We start from the raw sequence: 20994 nt of genomic DNA, 5'->3' as shown, positions 1-20994 counted from the left end.
AATCACAGGTTCACACAAATCCATTTTCCAGTGCTTTCTGTACTCATTCCTGGCCGCTGTTCATTTGCACAAAAGTAAAAACTCTCACTTAATTTAGGAACTGAAGAGAAATTTTGGTTGCAGATCTTCAATGGACAAAAAAAGCTACAACTTCTCTTACACAAGGCCAAATACTGAATAGTTCTGCTTCCCCCCCTTTTTAAGAAATAAGATCTTTTAACAAATCAAAGGGACAGGCAGAATTCCAGCCTATGTTCAAATAATGTTTCAAAATCTGGATGAAGTATGTAATTCGTGTCTTAGGCAACAGTTATATTTTTTTCTTTAGATTATTGGTTAACCTGTATTTCATTTAAATTTGTAGAAAGACAACATTATTTAATACAGAAAGGGACAGTTTTCCAAGATTCAGGTTTTTGTTATGTACATAAAAGTTTTTCCTTTGTTTAATGTTTCAAAGACACAAAGATGCACTGCCATCAAGACAAGAAAGAGAAACAAATGAGAGCCCTTTCAGAGAAGGAATCTCCATGGATCCCTCCACCGATGTGGTCACCTCCATTGTCACACAGCCTCCTGATCCGTCTAGCAGTGAATCAAGGCTGAAGTCCTTCAAGTTATTCTTCTTAGCCCCTGGTTTCCATCAGCACCCTCATGAATCCTAGTCCTGATACATGGTCCCCACAAACCAGTCGCCAGCAGCCCAGCATAAGTTCTTCAGCAGTCAAGCCCCATGGTGATGCACTGCTATACACCCCTACCATGCCTGTACCAGGCTTCTCCTTCTCAACAGGGGTTGAGAGGAGGGGAGGGGGGAGGGGGAAGGTGGGGAAGCAGAAGATTGGCACAGGGCACCAGTTTTTCTGCTCTGGTGCTATGTGCTGATCTGCTGTCCACAATCCAAGATCTGGGTTGCCAAAGATGGGCACTGCCTTCTTGGGAAGCCACATGCAATTACTCCACACATTCCTCAGAAACAGCAGAGAAGGATCAGTTCAATGTTAGCAACGTGGAAGACCAGAGTGACAGAGTCACAAAGCATGGAAACAGATTCTTCTGCCCACCTATCATCAAATGCCCATCTATACTGCGACAGATTATGCTATATTTTATATTGTATATAGATATATTTTAAAGGAGATAAATTGTGGCAGTTTTTTTTAGTTTAGGTCACAAACACTTCAAAACAGATCTCATTTAAAATGCTGGAGCTCTGCTCAACCCAGATAGTCCAGTCTCTGGGTGCCTTTGCAAAAACTTTGAAGAATGCCTACAAAGACTTCACAAGTAGATGTTAATTGGACATGCTGTGAAGTAACGGATTATTGTTTTGGAAAGCAACAGATGAACAAACTCCGAAGATTGGGTCCGGTGCCGCAGTCTGAGAACAGTTTGCTGTTCTAAGAGGTTCATGTGGTTTTCTCTGAGAGAGAGAGAGAGAGAGAGAGAGAGAGAGAGAGAGAGAGAGAGAGAATTTAGTTCTACAGTTCAGCAGCTGGGACTGGAACAGGACAAGCTGGCAAGCTTGTGGAAAAAACCCATGTTGAAGATGGGTTGTGAGTTCGTAGTTCAGCCTGGTCAAAGCCCTTGTGGTCCATACAAGAGGAGAAGACTGGCTGCCTAATGTTTCACTTGAAATAAGAGAAACAGAAAAGGAACTCTGTGGTGACCAGAAAGAAAGAGGTTATCATCTGGAAAACCCTGATGGGGCAATTTACTTCGGCAAGACACTGAAGTGGCTGATCAGAAGGAATGAGCAACAAATCTCTCTCTGAAAACCAATAAGGTTCTTCCTGAATGATAACCATTTACTTTTCAAGCATCAAAGCCTGGAGAAGATCCATAAATGTTAAATTCTGTGCACAGTATAAGTATTGCTTGATGCTGGTGAACTTGGAGGAGTGAGAAGTGAGATTGAACTGTGAATCAAAGAAGTTTTCTGAACTTATACATGTATTACATATGCATTTGCTTAAAATTAGAAGGGGGTTAAGTTAATCGTAACAAGTTACAGAGTTTGATTCTGTTTTCATGTTTAAAAATAATTAAAAGCAACCTTTGTTTAAGTAACCATTTGTCTTGATGAATTTCTATTGCTGCTAGTTTTTGGGGTCCTCTGGGCCCATAACATTACTAATCCTATTTACCACCTCTTGGTCCACAGTCTTTTATGCCTTTGTGATTCAATGGTTCATTCAGATTCTTCTTAATACCCACACTCCTCGTGCAGTGGGTTCTGGATTCCAATCATTCTCTAACTGTGAAAAGAATTCCTTGGATCTCCTCAAACCATCTTACACTTTATATCTATGCCCTCTAGTTTCAGTCACCTCAGATATTTAATTTTTAATTTAGACATAGAGCATGGGAACAGGCCCTTCCATGAGCCTACACCATCCAAATACACCCAGTTAACCTACAATTCCCATAAGTTTTCAAGTGTGGGAGGAAACTGAAGCACCCTGGGAAAACCCATGCAGACACATGGTGAACATACAAACTCCTCAGAGACAGTGCCGGATTCAAACCTGGGTCTCTGGCACTGTAATAGCATTGGATTATCCGTTATGTTAACTGTGCCGCCCCACCCTATCTGTGCCCTCATAACATTACATATTCATTTAGGTCCTGCATCATTTTCTTCTCATCCAGGGAAAACATACTGAGCCTATCCAGTCTCTCCTCATAACTGAAACACTGCATCTCAAGCAACATATAACCACATCTCTTTGGGCACATAGTTTTTGAGAGGTCAAAATTGGATTCAAAACTCCAACAGATGCCAATCCAACATTTCTTAAGTTGTACTATAATTTTCCTGCTTTTTTATACTAAACTCCTGAGAATGATGGGAAGAATTCAGTTTGCATTCTTCACCACTGCCCACTTTCACAGATACTTGGACCAGAAACTAACATTCAGTTTCTCAATGTACCCTTTATCAAGACAAGAATGAATGGTTGATATTATGTAAATAAAGGCAGTTTCGGCAGAATTCCACTACCAGCCACATCTTTCACTCTTCACCCTGGTCCACTTTTCTCAGCAGTAAGTCTCCTGAGACTCCTAGGTCCACTTTTCCCTCCTCACCCACCTTTCCACTCCCTTGGGTTGTTTCAAAATAATTTTTTGCATCTATTTGGATGTGAAATTTTACAAGAGAAATAACAAAGGAACATTTTATACACACGACATAAATCTGGAAACATTAAAATCACAATCTGTACTTCAGATGTTTATTAAATTTACTGCAATGTCAAGAAATAAGCTTAAGACCACAAATGTTTCACACAGCAAATAAACTACTTTTCTGTCTCACCCAAGATCCAAGGTCTCTTTAGACCTGTTGGAATCACATCAGGAGACACACAGAACACTGCGGATGCTGGAACCTGAGGCCAAACACAATCTGGGAGAACTCAGCAGGTCAAGCAGCATCAGTGGGAGAAGAATAGATGTTTCAAGCTGAAACTCATCAGGATGGGGGTTGGGAGGTGGAGTTAGTAAAGGAACCATAGTAAAGGAAGGCAGAAATAATGTTGACCATTTTATTTCTCCCACTGATGCTGCTTTGCCCACTGAGTTTTACATCATATTGTTTTTAGCTTTGTAATCATATCATTTAGATTATTAATATGTTACTCATACTGGAACAACTACTCTTCTTTGAACTCATGGAATGTATGAGCCATGCAGGTTAAACAGTTAAAGTAGCCTCACAACCAGAAATGCTTCAACTACAATCCTTTTACTCATTCCAGATGTGCATATTCAGTTCTGGATTCTCCAATATGGAAATAGTCTATCACTGCTACATGAATAAAAAAGTCATTTGGACAATGCAGCCTTGGAACTGAACAAAATGCACAAAAGAGAAATACATTTCTTCAAAAATAGTGATTTTTCTTAACTGCATAAACAAGGCTCAAGGTTTCACTGCTACCTAGTTGTAATTGGCTCCTTCCCCCAGGCATTTTGAATCTAAACAAGTCTAATTTAAAAAAATAGTTATTTTACATTTTGAATCCAAAAGCTCCAAGGTGTTCTTTGGTTCCTTTCCTTTCTGCAAGTTTCTTTTGGTCAGATTATACAACCAAACTAATCCTGACCAGAAACCACAGAATGGCCTGCACAATCATTTTAGGGTCTTGATCACAGTGCAGGGGTGAGATTTCCTGAAGATACAAACCACGACATCATCTGTAGAACAATGGGGTTAGTCATCTAATTTTTTGCACTAGCTTTCTTATATCTTTCAGTGTCCAGAAGAGGTAAATAAAAATAAAATTCTTACCCACATGATTGATTGCTGGTATGCCAAATTGTTCTGCATTTGTTTCAGACGAACGTTTCCCACGTTACGTTTCAAAGCAACAAAGCTCAATTGCTAGTGAAAGGGAATAAATTCGTTTTAAATTAGGTCCTTTTTAACGAGACTTCTTAACTCCAAATTATGGCCCTCTGAATCTGAAAAGATGTCAGTGGAAGGCAGAAATAATCAGAGGAAAATTACTTGAGACACACCAGCCTGCTGAGTTTGAATGTTCTATTTATTTTTAAAATTTTTCACACTGTGAATCATATCAACCAAATATATACAAACATTTCTCATTAAATATACACAGTGGCATTTTCTCCTTTTCTTCCCCCTTACTTTCCCTCCCCCCACCCACCCCCCTCCAAAACCAATAAATATTCAACATATACAATATGATAAAACCATTAAACAATGTCATCACACAACGAAAAATAAACAAGAAAAATGCGTCATCTATTTGTTACACACTGGATCAAGTTGTTTTGTCTTATCATTTTAGGGGGTGGAGGTCCACAGCAAGTCCTCTCCGTTATGTTCCAGGTATGGTCCGCAAATTTGTTCAAATAATGTGACTTTATTTATTAAATTATATGTTTTTTTTTCCAATGGAATACATTTATTCATTTCCATGTACCATTGCTGTATTCTCATGCTCTCTTCCATTTTCCAAGTTGACATTATACATTTTTTTGCTACTGCTAAGGCTATCATAATAAATCTTTTTTGCACTTTATCCAATTTGAGGCCTAATTCCTTACTTCTCATATTACTTAGAAGAGGATTTTTTGGTATGTTATTTTTTTGTGATTTTATTTAATATCTGATTTAGATCTTCCCAAAACATTTTCACTTTCTCACCTGCCCAAATTGCATGTATTGTTGTTCCCATTTCTTTCTTACAGAGAAAACATCTATCTGATAACGTTGGATCCCATTGTTTTTAACTTTTGGGGCGTGATATATAACCTGTGTAACCAATTATATGGTATCATGCCTAACCTCGTGTTTATTATATACTTCATAGTTTCATAACATAACTTTTCCCATGTTTCATTTTTTATCTTTATGTTTAAATCCTTTTCCCACTTTTGTTTGGGTTTATACCTTATTTCATCATTTTCCTTATCTTGCAGCTTAATGTACATGTTCGTTATAAATCTTTTAATTATCATTGTGTTGTAATCACATATTCAAAGCTGCTTCCTTCTGGTAATCTCAGTCTGCTCCCCAATTTATCCTTTAAATAAGCTTTCAGTTGATGATATGCAAACATTGTTCCATGAGTTATTCCATATTTGTACTTCAAATGTTAATAAATTATTTCCCAAAAAAGAATTTTATATTCTTTTAATTCCTTTTCTCTCCCATTCTCTAAAGGAAAGGTTATTTATTGTAAAAGGGATTAGCTGATTTTGCGTCAATAGTAATTTTGGTATTTGGTGATTCGCTTTTTCCTTTCTAAGTGAATCTTCTTCCATATATTGAGTAAATGATGCAGTACTGGTGAGCTTTTATATTCTACCAGCTTTTCAACCCACTTATAAAGTACATGTTCCAGTACCTTCTCCCCTATTTTATCTAGTTCTATCTTAGTCCAGTCTGGTTTTTCCCTTGTCTGGTAGTAATCTGATAAATACCTTAATTGTGCTGCTCTATAATAATTTTTACAGTTTTGTAACTGCAAACCACTTGGCTGTACCTCTCTGTTAATTTGTCTAACGCTATCCTCGGTTTCCCCCCTTTCCACAAGAATTTCCTTATTATTCATTAAAGAATTTCTCTGTTAAGGGAATTGGTTATGATTGAAATAAGTATTGTATCCCTGGGAAGACATTCATTTTCATGCAATTTACGCTCCCTATCAACGTTAGCGGGAATTCTTTCCAATGTTCTAATGTTCTAATAAATTTCTTTATTAGTGGCTGATAATTTAATTTGTACAGGTGGCTTAAGTTATTATCTAACCTAATACCTAGGTATCGGATTGCTTGTATTTGCCATTTAAATGGTGATTCTTTTTTAAATTCTGTATTATCCGCGTCACTCATTGGCATCACTTCACTTTTATTTGCATTGATCTTGTACCCCGATATTTCTCCATGCTCCTTCAATTTCTTATGTAATTCTGTTATTGATATTTCTGGTTCTGTTAGGTATACTATGATGTCATCAGCAAATAAACTGATTTTATACTCCTCCTTTATTTTAATCCCTTTTATTTTATTTTCTATTCATAAAAACATAGAAGATAGGAGCAGCAGTAGGTCATTCGGCCCCTCGAACCTGCTCCGCCATTCAATGAGATCATGGCTCATCTTAAAGTTCAGTACCCCGTCCCCGCCTTCTCTCCGTAACCCTTAATTCCCTCTTAAATATATTCAATGAACCTGCCTCTACTGCTCTCTGTGGCAATGAATTCCACAGATTCACCACCCTCTGGGTAAAGAAATTCCTCCTCATCTCGGTTCTAAATGGTTTGCCTATTATCCTCGAACCATGGCCCCGGATTCTGGTCTCCCCCACCATTGGAAACATCCCTTCCGCATCCATTCTGTCCAGTCCTGCCAGAATTTTATACGTCTCTATGAGATCCCCTCTCAATCTTCTAAACTCCAGCGAGTACAATCCCAAATTGCGCAATCTTTCCTCACAAGTTATTCCTGCCATTCCAGGTATCAGCCTGGTGAATCACCTTTGCACTCCCTCCATTGCAAGAACATACTTCCTCAGATAAGGCAACCAAAACTGCACACAATGCTCCAGGTGTGGTCTCACCAAGGCTCTGTACAGCTGCAGTAAGGTATCCTTATTCCTATACTCAAACCCTCTTGATATGAAGGCCAACATACCATTTACCTTTTTAACTGCCTACTGTACCTGCATGCTCACCTTCAGTGACAGGTGCACAAAAACCCTGAGCTCTCTCTGCACTTCCCCATCTCCCAATCTATTGCCATTCAAATAGTAATCTGCCCTCCGGTTTGTATTACCAAAATGGATAACCTCACATTTATCCACATTGTAGTGCATTTGCCATATATCTGCCCATATTTCTGCAATTCTTCCATTATATCTTTGAATGCTTTCCATTGTCTATCCACTGTCAACCCCCCCTCCCCCATAAACACCACCCAATCAATCTTACTCAACTCCTGTCTCATATCATCATAATTCCCTTTATTTAAATTCAGGACCTTATCAGTTCTGCCAATGGTTCTATTGCTAAAGTGAACAGTGAGGGGGAATAATGGACATCCCTGTCTAGTTGACCTACTTAATTTAAATTGGTTCAATACATATCCATTTACTGTTACCTTCGCCAATGGTCCAGCTCTTGTGACTTTTAATTTTTTTTTAATCACTTTCTTCCAATTTCCCTCTTAAATCATTTATTTCCATTTCTACAACCGTTTCTCGTTCTTCCACATTTTCTATTCTTTTCCCTATTTCTGTCATGATTAGTTCTAATCTTTGCACTTTATCTTCTGTTCTTTTCATTTTTCTTTTAATTGCACTAAATTCTAATGACAACCATTCTTTTAATGCTCCAATGCTTTAATCCAATTAATATATTTTTCTGGTAGATTCTGCTACTTTGAATAAGTAATTCCATTCTATTCTGTCAAAGGCTTTTTCTGCGTCTAAAGCAACAGTCACTGTTGGCATCTTATTTCCTTGAACTGCATGAATTAAATTAATAAATTTATAGACATTATCTGCTGTTCGTCTTTTCTTAATAAATCCAGTTTGATCTTGTTTTACTATTTTTAGTACACAATCGGCCAATCTGTTTGCTAATAATTTTACTATTATCTTATAATCTGAATTAAGTAGAGATATTGGTCTATATGATGCTGGTATTAGTGGATCCTTCCCCTTCTTTGGTATTACTGTAATTATTGCTGTCTTACATGAATCTGGCAAGTTTTGTGTTCCTTCTATCTGGTTCATTACTTCCAGAAGAGGAGGAATTAATAACTCTTTATATGTTTTATAGAATTCTATTGGGAATCCATCCTCTCCAGGCATTTTATTGTTCGGCAGCTTTTTTAATATAGCCTGTACTTCCTCTATTTCAAATGGTTTTATCAGTTTGTTTTGTTCCTCTTCTTGCAATTTCGGCAGTTCAATTTTAGCTAAAAATATCTCTATTTTATCATATTTCCCCTCATTCTCAGTTTGGTATTTGTTTATAAAATTCCTTAAAGTTTTCATTAATCTCTATTGGATTATATGTAATTTGTTTGTACTTTTTCCTTGATGCCAATACAGCTTTATCTATATTCTGTCCATCTGTTTTAACTTCTATTTCTCTGTGCAGATCTTGGTCTTCTTCCTCCTCTTCTTTTGTGTCTGTACCTGTGTTTGTGTCTTCTTCTTTTCTTCTTTGTATCTGTATCTCTTCTGACTTTCCTGATGAGTTGCTTGTCTCACTTTGTCGGGCCTCTTCTTCCTTGGCCTCTTGTTGTTGGTCCTCTTCTTCTGAGCTGCTCATCTGTTGATCCTCCTGCTGCTGCTCTTCTTTCCTTTCACTCCCTCTCCTGCTGCTTTCCTCTTCTTCCAGCTGAGAGCCCTGGTATCGGGCATCCCTCAGCTGGTCGCGCTGTGGTTGCCATCTCCTCAGCTGAGCCCCCCTCCCGTTGGTGTTTTCCTTCTCCTTAGTTTGCGCACTACGCACTTTTGTTTGGCTCAAAGAGCAGATTTTGTAGTCCAGGAGTCGGGGGATAGCGACTCCGCAGGGTCATCACCAACTTCGTTGATCGGGCACTCTTCTCCACCATGGTTCCCTGTTTCTTCGTGCAGGTAAGGCCTTCTCCTTTCTTTTCCGGCGTATTTTCTTCATTTTTTCCCGTTATTTTGACTTTTTCCTTCTTGGGTGTCATTTTCTTTCTTTTCTCTACAACTTTATCTTTTATTTCTTATATTTCGTATTTATTGAACTTTGCATTTTATTCACTTTTTTTCTTCTTTTCTGGAGAGGGCTGGTATTACCCTACTGGCCACTACTCCATCATGTGACTCCGAATGTTCTATTTCTTGAGTACAGTTTTTTGCCCTACCATTAAATAGAAATTCTGCCTGGCCCACAGGAAAAAGAATCTCAGGCTTATATGTGATGCCGTGTATGTGATGTTGTGTATGTACTCTGATTATCTGAACTTTAAAGATTGAATATTTGGCTGGCATAGACACAAAATTCAGTGCTTTAAATGTGTGATTCTTTGATTCTAAGTTCTGAAATTCCTAAACAATTCATACAAAAAGTGAGAGGAACTCAGCAGGTCAGGCATCGTCGATGGAAGGTAATAGTTAATGTAACAAGCTCGATATGAGCAAACACTGACCTGTTGAGCTCCTCAAGCATTTTTTGGGTTTCTTCAGTTTTCCAGTATCTGCACTCTCCTGTTTACCTAAAATAGTTTAGTTCCACTGATTCCATCAAACAACCTTAAACACATGAACAATTTCAAACATGCATTCAATTATGGAGTACACAAAAATTATCTTTTTAAAAAAATTATGCACAGGATGTAGATGTCTCTATAGTAACATTGGTGTCCACTGTCCTTTCATGGATGCTCCAAAAATGAGGACTGTTAGCAGTCAACCACATTGAAGAAACAACAAGAAGTGGGATCAACTCAGGTGGGTCAGGCAGCATCCAAGGATAGACACACAGGAAACTGTGGATACTGGAATCTGAAGCAAACATGCTTTGCATAAGAAACTCAGCAGGTCAAACAACATCAGTGGAAGAAAGAGAATAGTCATCGTTTTGAGCTGAAGCTTGTTGAGTTACGAGCCCAAAGGACCCCAAAACCCAGAGTAATAGATATTCATCATGACAAATGGTTACTTAAAAAGTTGTTCTTAATTATCTTTAAACATGAAAACAGAATCAAACTTTAACTTATCTCTATTAACATAACTAACTCAACTTAACCCCCTTCTAATTCTAAGCGCACATATATGTAATGTGTGTGTATAAATTTAAGAAAAGTTATTTGATTCACAGTTCAATCTCACTTCTCATTCTTCCAAGTTCACTGGTTGCAGGCAAATCATATAAAGTTCACCAGGCTTTGGTGCTCGGAAGGTAAATGTTTACCACTCAGAAAGGTTCTTGTAGGTTTTCAGAGAGAGATATGTTGTTCCAGGATTTCCAAAACTGAGGTACCACCATTAGTCACCTCAATGTCTTGTTGATGAAACTTGCCCCATCAGGGTTCTCCAGATGATAACCTCTTTCTTTCAGGCTATCACAGAGTTCCTTTCTGTTCCACTTATTCCAAGAGAAACAACAGATAGATAGTGCTTCCAGCCATCCACCACTCTGGAATTTCTGATTCAGTTCCAACAAGCTTCTCCTGGCTGACACTGTTCAGTCCCTCTCTCCATCCAAGATTCAAACTGCCAGCGACATGTCCTTCCCTCTCTCACTTGCAAAACCCCCCTACTTCCTCCAGCAAACAATAGGAGTCAGTCTTCTGCTCCCATCTGTTGTTTTAGGTAAACAAATCTCTCAATGTCCTTTAAGTGAGCACTTTGCAGAGAAGTCAGAAGCCTTGCAAAAATGTCCAACACAGATGACCTGACTCCAGTCCATTCATTTCATGACATCATTTCAATTCGCACGTACTTATGAAATGTGCATAGCATTCTCTATAGCTTCTGTAAAATCACTGAATATGAATTCTTCAGTATTTCAAATAAGATCAGCTTTAATGTGTGTATGTATGTAACCTACTCTAATTTTACCAATTTATCTCCCAAATACATCTCCAAATATTCCATTACAGTTGCAGGTCTTGATGAAAGGCTTTACCTCAAAATGTCAACCATTCTTTTCTCCATCTGATGCTGCCTGACCCACTGAGTTCCTCCAGCAGAATGTGATGAGATCCATGGATTGAAGTGGTCAGTCAATATTTCAAAACATGCAATGGTTGCAGGTTAATTGGGGTATTTAGATGGCACGTGCTCGTGGGCTGGAAGGGCCTGTTACCGTCCAGTTACAGAGCTGTAATGGAAGATTCTAACCTGTTTTTTTAAACTTGCAGCTCTGGGTTCTGCAAGGCTGAGAACCTGCTTGTGTTTTAGAATCAGCAGACATAAGCTAAATTCTACCGAGGGGCCAGAGATGCAGTTATCTGAAGAAAGGACATCTGTGTCCCAAGAACATTTAATCTTCCTGCTTGTTTTGGTCACAGACTGTCAGAGGCCTAGCCTTGATGCAAAATAAACCATTGTATTCAAAGTGATAAGCTGAAAATTATGTTATTCGTTAGAAGCCTAGCATGCTAGCTTGCTTCCTTATCTTTCTTGCTGCGCTGGGAATAGGTGCTTGGGTAAGCAGTTTTTGGGTAATATAAGCCATGGTCCCACTGCTGAAGTTTGAGACTCTCCGAGAGGTGGCAACATCTCTCAGCAAGAAGAAGAACTTCTGGAGTCCAGCCAACGTCCCGGTCAGGGGAGGTGGAGAAGTTGCTACCGGCGCCCTGACAACCAACTACAAGTGTGCAGTCGTTGCCTCGCTTCGGCAGTTGGGACCAGTCCAAGCATTGATAAGTATAGTTGGGAAGGGCTTGCATATTGTAGTGTGAAATCAGCTTTTGAATTTGTAATAGACATTTGTATAAACTGAACTGCTCTCGGTGTGTGTGTCTATTTTTTTTCGGTAGCTCAAACACTGTGACCAATCTAAAACGAACAAAATGAGAGGTATAAGTTTACCCAAGACAATTGGCACAGCGAGCAGGGCTGGTCTCAAGATGTTTTGCCGAAAGAAAGAGGTGAGCCCTGAGCAGTTCTTGATTCCAGGATGGACTTCCAAAGATGATAGGTTTGGCATGTTGGCCAATACCCTGTCTTTGTTGGGACCACCCATTAGTTGGGATGAGAAGTTAGATTCATCAAGTGCACCACTGGGAGAGCGGGTTGTCATTCTCCTTCGAGAAAGAAAATTTCCTGATAAAAAGGGGACGCTGACGGATGGTTTTTGGTTGCTGGCCACAGCCTTATGCCACTCCGTTCAGCGTGAAGCAGAATCAGTTCAAAGAGAAGTAGAATCTCAGCCCAAGAGAAAGCAATTAGAGGAGGAGCTGGAAGCCATGCAACAATGCTGTTCCATGATGAGCGAAATTGTTCGCACCAGTCAGGACAGAGCCAAAGAATGGGAAGATAAGCATGTCCAAACAATCTGCCGTAATATTAAACTCCGGCAGCTGCTCTGTGCAGATAAGGAAAGGCAAGGAGTAGAACCCGATCCTGATGTAATTGAGGACTGGGATGGGAATATCTGGAATGATGACAATGGTAATAATGCAGATACTCCTCAGCATGTGTCTAACATACTACCCTCTCCACCTGCTGTTCACGCCCGCCCTATAAGGCAGCAGACTTCCAAAACAGACGGAAGGGGGGATGATGTAAGGGTAGAGATTGAAGGGATAGATACCCCGGTCTCCCACATGGACCCAGTGGAAAATACCCAAACCCCTGCTTATGCTCTATGGCCTACTCCCTCTATGGGATGGCCTCGACCTCCTCCCCTAGACTGGGTGGAGGGCTCTGCGGGCCAAAGTGGGAACAGGGGTCGGAAACAGTCAATGATCCGTGACTTCTCTGTAAAAGAGCTGGCTGCCATTGGAGATCGATTTAGGCAAAAGGCAGGAGAAACTCTGGCAGCCTGGCTCCTGCGTGTCTGGGAACAAGGAGGGGGTAATGTATATTTAACCCCTGAGGAATTGTTGGGATTAGGAACATTACCTACTGATATCAGGGTCACTGCTGAGCTGCGGGGTAGAGGGAGAGAGATGGATTACTTACTACTCTAGGGGATGCCCTGCTACGAGTATACCCATCACCAGTAGATTGGGATTTACATTTGCAGAACAATTGGAGAACCCCAGAGGAGGGTATAGCAGTAATTTGTCAACAGACCCTGGCCTCTGCCTTGTATGCAGGGCGTTTGAGGATATGGGTACATGGGGGGAGCCCTGATGAAGAGATATTCACAGCCGGAATGCATACCAGATTGGTTCGTTCTGCCAAACCCACTACACGGGGGCTGGTTATGTCCGTAACTAGTCCATTAATTGGGCACCCTGTGTTTGAGGTGGTGAACACCTTATCTGGGTTTCGAGAATTAGAGTTGGGTGGTAAAATCCACTCACGTACAACCCAGGTTAAATCAGACAAGCAGGATGAAAAGAGAGGGGGCTGCTAATAACGGACCGACAAGAAAAGACCTTTTTCTAACCTTGTTAAAGTTAGACGTACCTAAAAGTGATATTGATGGGAAACCTACTGCAGTCCTTTATGCCCTTTATAAGAGAAAAGCAGGGGAACATCATCCCCAGCTGCTGAGTCCTCCTGGCCCAGCTGTGCCCTCTGCTCCCCCTGCTGCTTCTATCGAGCAGGCTTCTCCTGCTCCAGTTACCCGTGATGAGATACAACAAATGGTTAACAAGGCTCTTATGGATAATAGTGGCATGTGGGCCTGGAAGCCCCTGAAACCTACTAAAGCATGAAGGTGTGGGCAGGGCTCCCGTATCTACTCCATTGAGATACGGCGGATACATGGGGACCCACGGCCCTACATACCGTTAACAATCCATTGGGGTGGGGGTAATGACCGCCAATATTTGGCCTTGGTCGATACCGGTGCAGAGCACTCGGTGATTCCTGGTAACCCCAACCTCTGGACTGGACCGACCTTTCGAATAGAGGGGTTGGGAGGAGCGGTCACCCTGGAAAAGGAAATAAAAGTCCATGCCACGGTGGGTGATAGCCCTTCCCCTATCTGGTTACATGCCCTGGTGGCTGCTACTGACGAGTGTATCCTGGGTATTAATATGTTGGCCGGTACGGCCCTTAATACTAGCCAAGGGGGATTTGCATTTGGAATTTAGACTATTACAGAAAAACTAGTAGTGGGTCAGGCTAAGTGGGATCCTGCGATGGTGCCACCCCCCATGAAACCAGTGTGCATTCCACAATATCGCCTCCCTGGAGGGCAAGAAGAGATTAGTGCCACCATCGATGCTTTGCAAGAAGAAGGGGTAGCGAGGCCCGCAACGTCGCCCTTTAATAGCCCTGTTTGGCTGGTCCAGAAACCGGACGGCTCCTGGAGAATGACAGTTGATTATCGCTTTTTGAACAAACATGCCCCACCACTTGCTTCAGCAGTTCCGGACATTGTTACCCTTATTGAAAACATTGCTACTGGGAACTCAGGAACATGGTATGCTGTCATTGATCTCGCTAACGCCTTCCTTAGTATTCTTATAGCTGAGGATTCACAGGATCAGTTCGCCTTTACTTGGAAGGGGCACCAGTATACCTTCACTCACCTCCCTCAGGGTTATGTACACTCTCCCACTATTTGCCACAACCTAATTGCCCGTGATTTGGAGACGGTGCCAGTATCGCCTTCCCTCTCAGTTCACCATTATATTGATGATGTGATGATCCAAGAGGCCACAGAAGAGATGGTACAGGAAGGTTTGGAGAGTGTCCAAGATACCCTGATGCAAAGAGGGTGGGCCATTAACCCCACCAAGGTACAGGGCCCGTCCCAGACAGTTATTTTCCTTGGAATTCAGTGGCATGCTGGAGAACAAGTGGTTCCCGATAAAGTTCGCAATAAAATCGCAGACTTGGCCACTCCTACTAACAAAAAAGAGACCCAGCGTTTCCTGGGGTTATTGGGATACTGGCGATGCCATATTCCATACTTGGCAATGCTTTTACGTCCTCTGTATAAGGTTACCCTAAAGAAAACAGACTTTGTATGAGGTGACGATCAGGAAAGTGCGTTCCAGTCCGCCAAGCAGGCTATTCTTCAGGCCCTGCCCATTGCTCCCCACATCCCAGATACCCCCTACGAACTACAGGTCTCCGTTACTGATGATGTGGCCTGCTGGAGCCTCTGGCAGAAACAAGAGGGTCACCGAGTCCCGCTGGGATTCTGGTCACGTACCATGCCCGAGGCTGCCACTCGTTATTCTGCTTTTGAACAACAGTTATTAGCCTGTTACTGGGCCCTGCTGGAGACTGAAAGAATGACAGGCGATGCAGATGTTCAATTACGACCTGCACTTCCAATAATGAATTGGGTCCTGGCTAATAATGCTAATCTAAAGATCGGGTGGGCTCAGCAGTCTTCCATTGTTAAATGGAAGTGGTATATTCAGAGTCGTGCGACCAGAGGGCCTGAAGGGGTGGGCCGCATACACGAACAGGTGGCTGATCTTCCGTCTCGTCATGAGGACATTGAACCAGCCTTGCCCCCTCCTTTACCCCCTTCACCAGTTCAGTGGGGTAAACCATATGATTTGCTCACTCCAGCAGAACAAGAGGATGCCTGGTTTACTGATGGTAGCAGCCAGGGGGTGCTAGGAAAGCAAAAGTGGAAGGCAGTGGCTTACCATCCCAAGTCAGGAACTCACTTATCAGAGGAGGGGGATGGTGGCTCCAGTCAGTATGCTGAGTGAAAGGCAGTCACTTTACCACTAGATCCCCATGATCACCCACTTCGCCTGTTTACTGATTCCTGGGCTGTGGCTAATGGACTTGTGGTATGGATGCCTGATTGGCAAAAGAATGACTGAATGATACATGACCGCCCAGTGTGGGGCAAACAGTTGTGGCAGCTGTTGTGGGATGCTTCCCACCACCGTGAGATAACCGTGTATCACGTTGATGCCCATACCAATGTGGCAACTAACATGGCACGACATAATGCAGTAGCAGATCAGCTTGCCACTATCAGCCGCACTGATACGGTCTCCCTGGCTCAATGGGCACATGAACAGAGTGGTCATTTTGGGGGAGAAGGGATCAGCTATGTGGGCCCGTACACATGCTTTACCCATCCATCAGGATGATGTCCGCATGGTTGTGCGTACATGCCCAGAATGTCAACTTGTGAAGTCCCGTGTCGTTCCTCCTGGTCTGCATGGCCGAATAAAATGGGGTACTCGCCCAGCTGCGGTTTGGCAAATTGATTACATAGGCCCCATGCCAGACTGTATGGGTAAACGTTACGTCCTGGTAATGGTTGACACCTTTTCGGGCCTGGTTTTTGCCTTTCCCACCAAGACGGCTGACCAAGTTAGTACTATCCAAGGACTAAATCATTTAATTTCTCATTATGATGTTCCAAAGGAGATTCAGACTGATAATGGCTCGCACTTCTCCGGGAAGGCAATATGGGCAAATGACAACAGTATCTTATGGGTTCACCATATTCCTTATTACCCGCAGGCTGCTGGGTTGGTTGAACGAATGAATGGCTTACTAAAGGAACAAATTTGTTTGTTAACACCACTGGGAACCCTGAAGGGGTGGTGTCATGTGCTGCAGCAAGCAGTCGACAATTTAAATCATCGCCCCTTAAAAGGAGGTACACCTTTCCACCGACTTCTTCACGCCTCTGAACTACAGCCTATTCCAGAGGAAAAACAGTCATTGCCCTCCATTCCCGAGCCAGAGAATGCCGGACAAAAGGTATGGGTGGCACCACCAGGTAGTGGCCCTCCTGTCAAAGGAGAAATAGTGACACCTGCCCAGGGTAACACTCGAGGGGTAGCTATTGAGGGACAGGATGATTTAGTCTGTTTAAACACTGAACGCTTACGGTATCGTGAGTGACATGTGTCAGGCTTCTTTGTTCCAGGTTCTCCGTTTTACGCTCCTGGTGATCTGGTTTAACAGCTGCTTTGGTGCCAACAATTGAATTTGTAATAATGGGGACGTTCCGAGGGAGTTGTCCATGGGAGACACGGTCTGGTGCATTACATTAAGGAAGTCCTCGGTCACCCGCCTCAAGTGCAGCTTATATAAATGTTATTGTTCAGCATGTTTCAAAATCTGTTCGTGAGCTCCAGTGTCTGGGTATTGTGGCCAACAAGGATAATGTGAGCCTTGGTTGGAATCCTTTTTCATGGTTAGCTGGTACATTTGGGGGATTGGGCCACAATATTCTCCGTTGGTTGTTCGCTTTATTGCTTGTTTTTGTGATTATTGTAGTTTTAATTTCTCTCTTACGCTCTTTTTGTACTCTTATGCTTGTCAAGTCTCGTGTCTGACAGCCTATGACCAAGGGGTGGAATGTAATGGAAGATTCTAACCTGTTTTTTTAAACTTGCAGCTCTGGGTTCTGCAAGGCTGAGAACCTGCTTGTGTTTTAGAATCAGCAGACATAAGCTAAATTCCACCGAGGGGCCAGAGATGCAGTTATCTGAAGAAAGGACATCTGTGTCCCAAGAACATTTAATCTTCCTGCTTGTTTTGGTCACAGACTGTCAGAGGCCTAGCCTTGATGCAAAATAAACCATTGTATTCAAAGTGATAAGCTGAAAATTATGTTATTCGTTAGAAGCCTAGCATGCTAGCTTGCTTCCTTATCTTTCTTGCTGCGCTGGGAATAGGTGCTTGGGTAAGCAGTTTTTGGGTAATATAAGCCATGGTCCCACTGCTGAAGTTTGAGACTCTCCGAGAGGTGGCAACATCTCTCAGCAAGAAGAAGAACTTCTGGAGTCCAGCCAACGTCCCGGTCAGGGGAGGTGGAGAAGTTGCTACCGGCGCCCTGACAACCAACTACAAGAGTGCAGTCGTTGTCTCGCTTCGGCAGTTGGGACCAGTCCAAGCATTGATAAGTATAGTTGGGAAGGGCTTGCATATTGTAGTGTGAAATCAGCTTTTGAATTTGTAATAGACATTTGTATAAACTGAACTGCTCTCGGTGTGTGTGTCTATTTTCTTTCGGTAGCTCAAACACTGTGACCAATCTAAAACGAACAAAATGAGAGGTATAAGTTTACCCAAGACAAGAGCTTTTTAAAAAAAAATTTAAATTTCAGGTTGGGAACCTTTATCAAAACATTGAGATATTGAGGTTAAACAGTGTACTTTAAACAGCAAAAATAAAGATGCATAACCAACGTTTCAGGCTTGACACCTTCATCAAGGTATAAAGGGCTTGTCCAAAACATTGGTTATATATCTTTATCTTTGCTACATGAAGGTCACTGTTTGACCTGCTGAGTTTCTCCAGCATTGTAGTTTTACTTCAACCATGGTGTCTGCAGACTTTTTTTTTTACTTCGACATACACAGCAGACTGTGTAAAGATAGCAGGTTTCCTTGCCTGAAGGCCATTAACAAATTGGGTGGGTACATTCCAGTAACTTTCTGCTTACCATTACCAATATTAACACTTTTTGAAAAAAAAATTCCACATTCATTTCATTTTTTTTTAATTTAAATTTCCCAGCAGTCACAGCAGTATTTGAATTCTGTGGATCAATGTTCTTGAAATCTAACCTTAATATAACTGAGCTGCAATGATGTCAAAAAATAAGTCAGATATTGAATACAAAAAAACTCATAGAAAGTGTCATTAATTGAATAAAGCAATACACATTTCAGCAAGAGCTAAATTTAGCAACAAGGCAGTAAAGATATTTTGTGGGAGTGAGCTAAGGTTAAATCTTACCAGCAGGTACCGGCGGTAATAATGATCTGCTAATTTGCACAGTTCAGTCTTTTTAGTCCTCAGAACAATGTCTGCATTAAAGTTAATGGCACAACCAGCTGATATACAATTCACCTAACAATGACAGTCAGTAGAAACAAGAAAATGTGAAGCCCTTTATCAGAGGAAAACTCAAAGTCAAATGTAAAATAAACATAAAACAGCACAGGAACTGAATCTTCATATCCTCAATTCTTTAGCCTGTACTCCTCGCCTGTCCCTTCCTCCCTCCCTCCCCTCTTCCCTCTCCACTCCAACTTTTTATTCAAGCAACTGTTTTTTTGCTCATACTTTGACAAAGGCTCATGTCCAAAACGTTTGTACCCTTTATTTCTGGATGCTCCATGACCTGTTGAATTTCTCCAGCACATTTATGCATTGCACTCAATTCTCAATGTCTGCAGACTTTGCTGTTGAGCATCTGTTATTGTTTATATTCTTGTCCTTGTCAAGCAATACTTGTTCAAAGTCTGGGAAGTGAAACCACCAATTATCTGTGTCAGATCAGCTCCACTGCAATCATTTTTAACCAACAGAAATAGCTGGAACATTTCTTTGCAAAAAAAAAACAAACTGCAAGAGGAACTCAATGGGTCAAGCAGCATCTACAGAGACAAAAAGATAGTCAATGCTTCAAATTGAGATCTTGCATCAAGTTCAAGTTATTGTCAAGTATACCAAAGGTACAGTGACGAGCAGATCAGTTAGTCAACCCATAAATAGTACAGAATAAACAGCAGAGGGTAGAGTGACAGAGAGGGGGTCTTAGAAGTGTCAGAGTGAAAGGATAAGAGAATAAAGTGATTGTTCAAGGTGTGAAGAGAAGATCTCCCAGGTGCAGCTCACAAAATATCGCCTTGCTGTGGAATCACCTTGAAGGACCAAGCACCATCTTAAAGGACTAAGATTGCAAAGGGGAGACCGCCTGTCCAGGAAGGTGAGGGGGGAGGGATCAAGATTCATGCCCTTCATGCCCTCAGTGCCCTCTTGAATCCCAGTTCCGAAACCTGGTTCCCATGAGCCAATTCTAGTGGCCCACAGAGCCTGGTGTGAGTCCTTTAATCATAAGCTGCCAGCAGCCCGAGTGAATCCTTCAAAAGTAAGACACCAACACCCTGCAGCCTGTGTGAGTCCTTCAGCCACTGAGCCCATTGCTGGTTCACTGCCATGGGCATCTTCCTGTAGGGTTGTCTCCCAGCCTTCTGCTTCCCAAATGGGGGTCTTCTCCCACTGCTCCCCTGAACTCTTCAAGCCCAACTACTGGCACCAGCATTTTGGGCAAAGATCTCCATGATTACAGAATATTATTTAAAAAAAATGTCAGCTCCTGTCACATGTTGTTTAAAACCTGTATGAAGTCATTAGCATAACAACCCAGCAGTCAGACCCTGCAGAACATAGCTGTGTCTTAACTCCCTTGTGTTCACACCAGCGGCAGCATGGTCATTACAGGAAGTCCAGCAGCACCGCCAATGAGGCAGAGGCTGACAGATGATGGGTGGAACCAGGTGATGAGGGAGAGACAGGGCTGGTAGGTGAATGGTAGATACATACAAGGAGAAAAAGTTTTTAAAAAGTTTTGTTTAGCTTATTTCTATATCACATTAAAAACTACTCACGTTGACCAAAATGCTGTACAGATCATAAATTGCATGCTAATTTAAGCAGCTATTTAAAGCACAGTATAAAACGGGTACCCAAGGTTTGGAATTGTACCTACAACATGGTAACAATCAATAATCACTTCAAAACGCGTGCAAGAAAAAATACAGCTTCAGCCTGATTTAAACGAGTTAAAGGAAGGGGCTGATTTGATGGATAGAGGAATGTTGTACCACAGTTCGAGGGCTGCACTAGCGAAGGTGCAATCTCCCCTTAGTTTGCAATTTGAGCGCGAAACAACCAAGAGCCCTAAATTGGCAACCTGAGGGGACTTGAAGCGGAGTAAGGCATTAAGAGATCGGTAATGTAGGAGGGGACTAGTCCATTAAGAGGGATCAGATGGAGCCAGGTGGGTGAGAGTCGTGGTAGAGACTGAAAGACGATAAGAGAAAATACAAGTTGCAAAATAAAGAAAATGGCAAGTAGAGCCAGATACAGGAGGAATAAGGAAGGGGCAGTGGGGAGTAAAACA

General features: G+C 41.8%; 1 protein-coding gene across 9 annotated transcripts in view; it reads right to left on the bottom strand.

Annotated features, from left to right (window-relative positions):
• The window catches only part of sfi1 (SFI1 centrin binding protein), a 287818-nt gene that overhangs the window by 195002 nt on the left and 71822 nt on the right, over positions 1-20994 (bottom strand). For 8 of the 9 annotated variants that reach the window (XM_069933071.1, XM_069933076.1, XM_069933070.1 and 5 more), the window contains 2 exons: positions 18822-18892; positions 4295-4387 (listed from right to left, as the gene is read on the bottom strand). In XM_069933071.1, coding sequence (XP_069789172.1) covers positions 4295-4387; positions 18822-18892 — 164 coding nt within the window. The remainder of the gene's footprint in view (positions 1-4294; positions 4388-18821; positions 18893-20994) is intronic. The other variant, XM_069933075.1, reaches the window with a different exon arrangement.

This window comes from Narcine bancroftii, chromosome 4, assembly GCF_036971445.1.
Source record: "Narcine bancroftii isolate sNarBan1 chromosome 4, sNarBan1.hap1, whole genome shotgun sequence".
In the NCBI taxonomy this organism is placed as follows: domain Eukaryota; kingdom Metazoa; phylum Chordata; class Chondrichthyes; order Torpediniformes; family Narcinidae; genus Narcine; species Narcine bancroftii.
The sequence above is the reverse complement of the archived record's forward strand: the minus strand, read 5'-3'. Positions and strand labels throughout refer to the sequence as shown.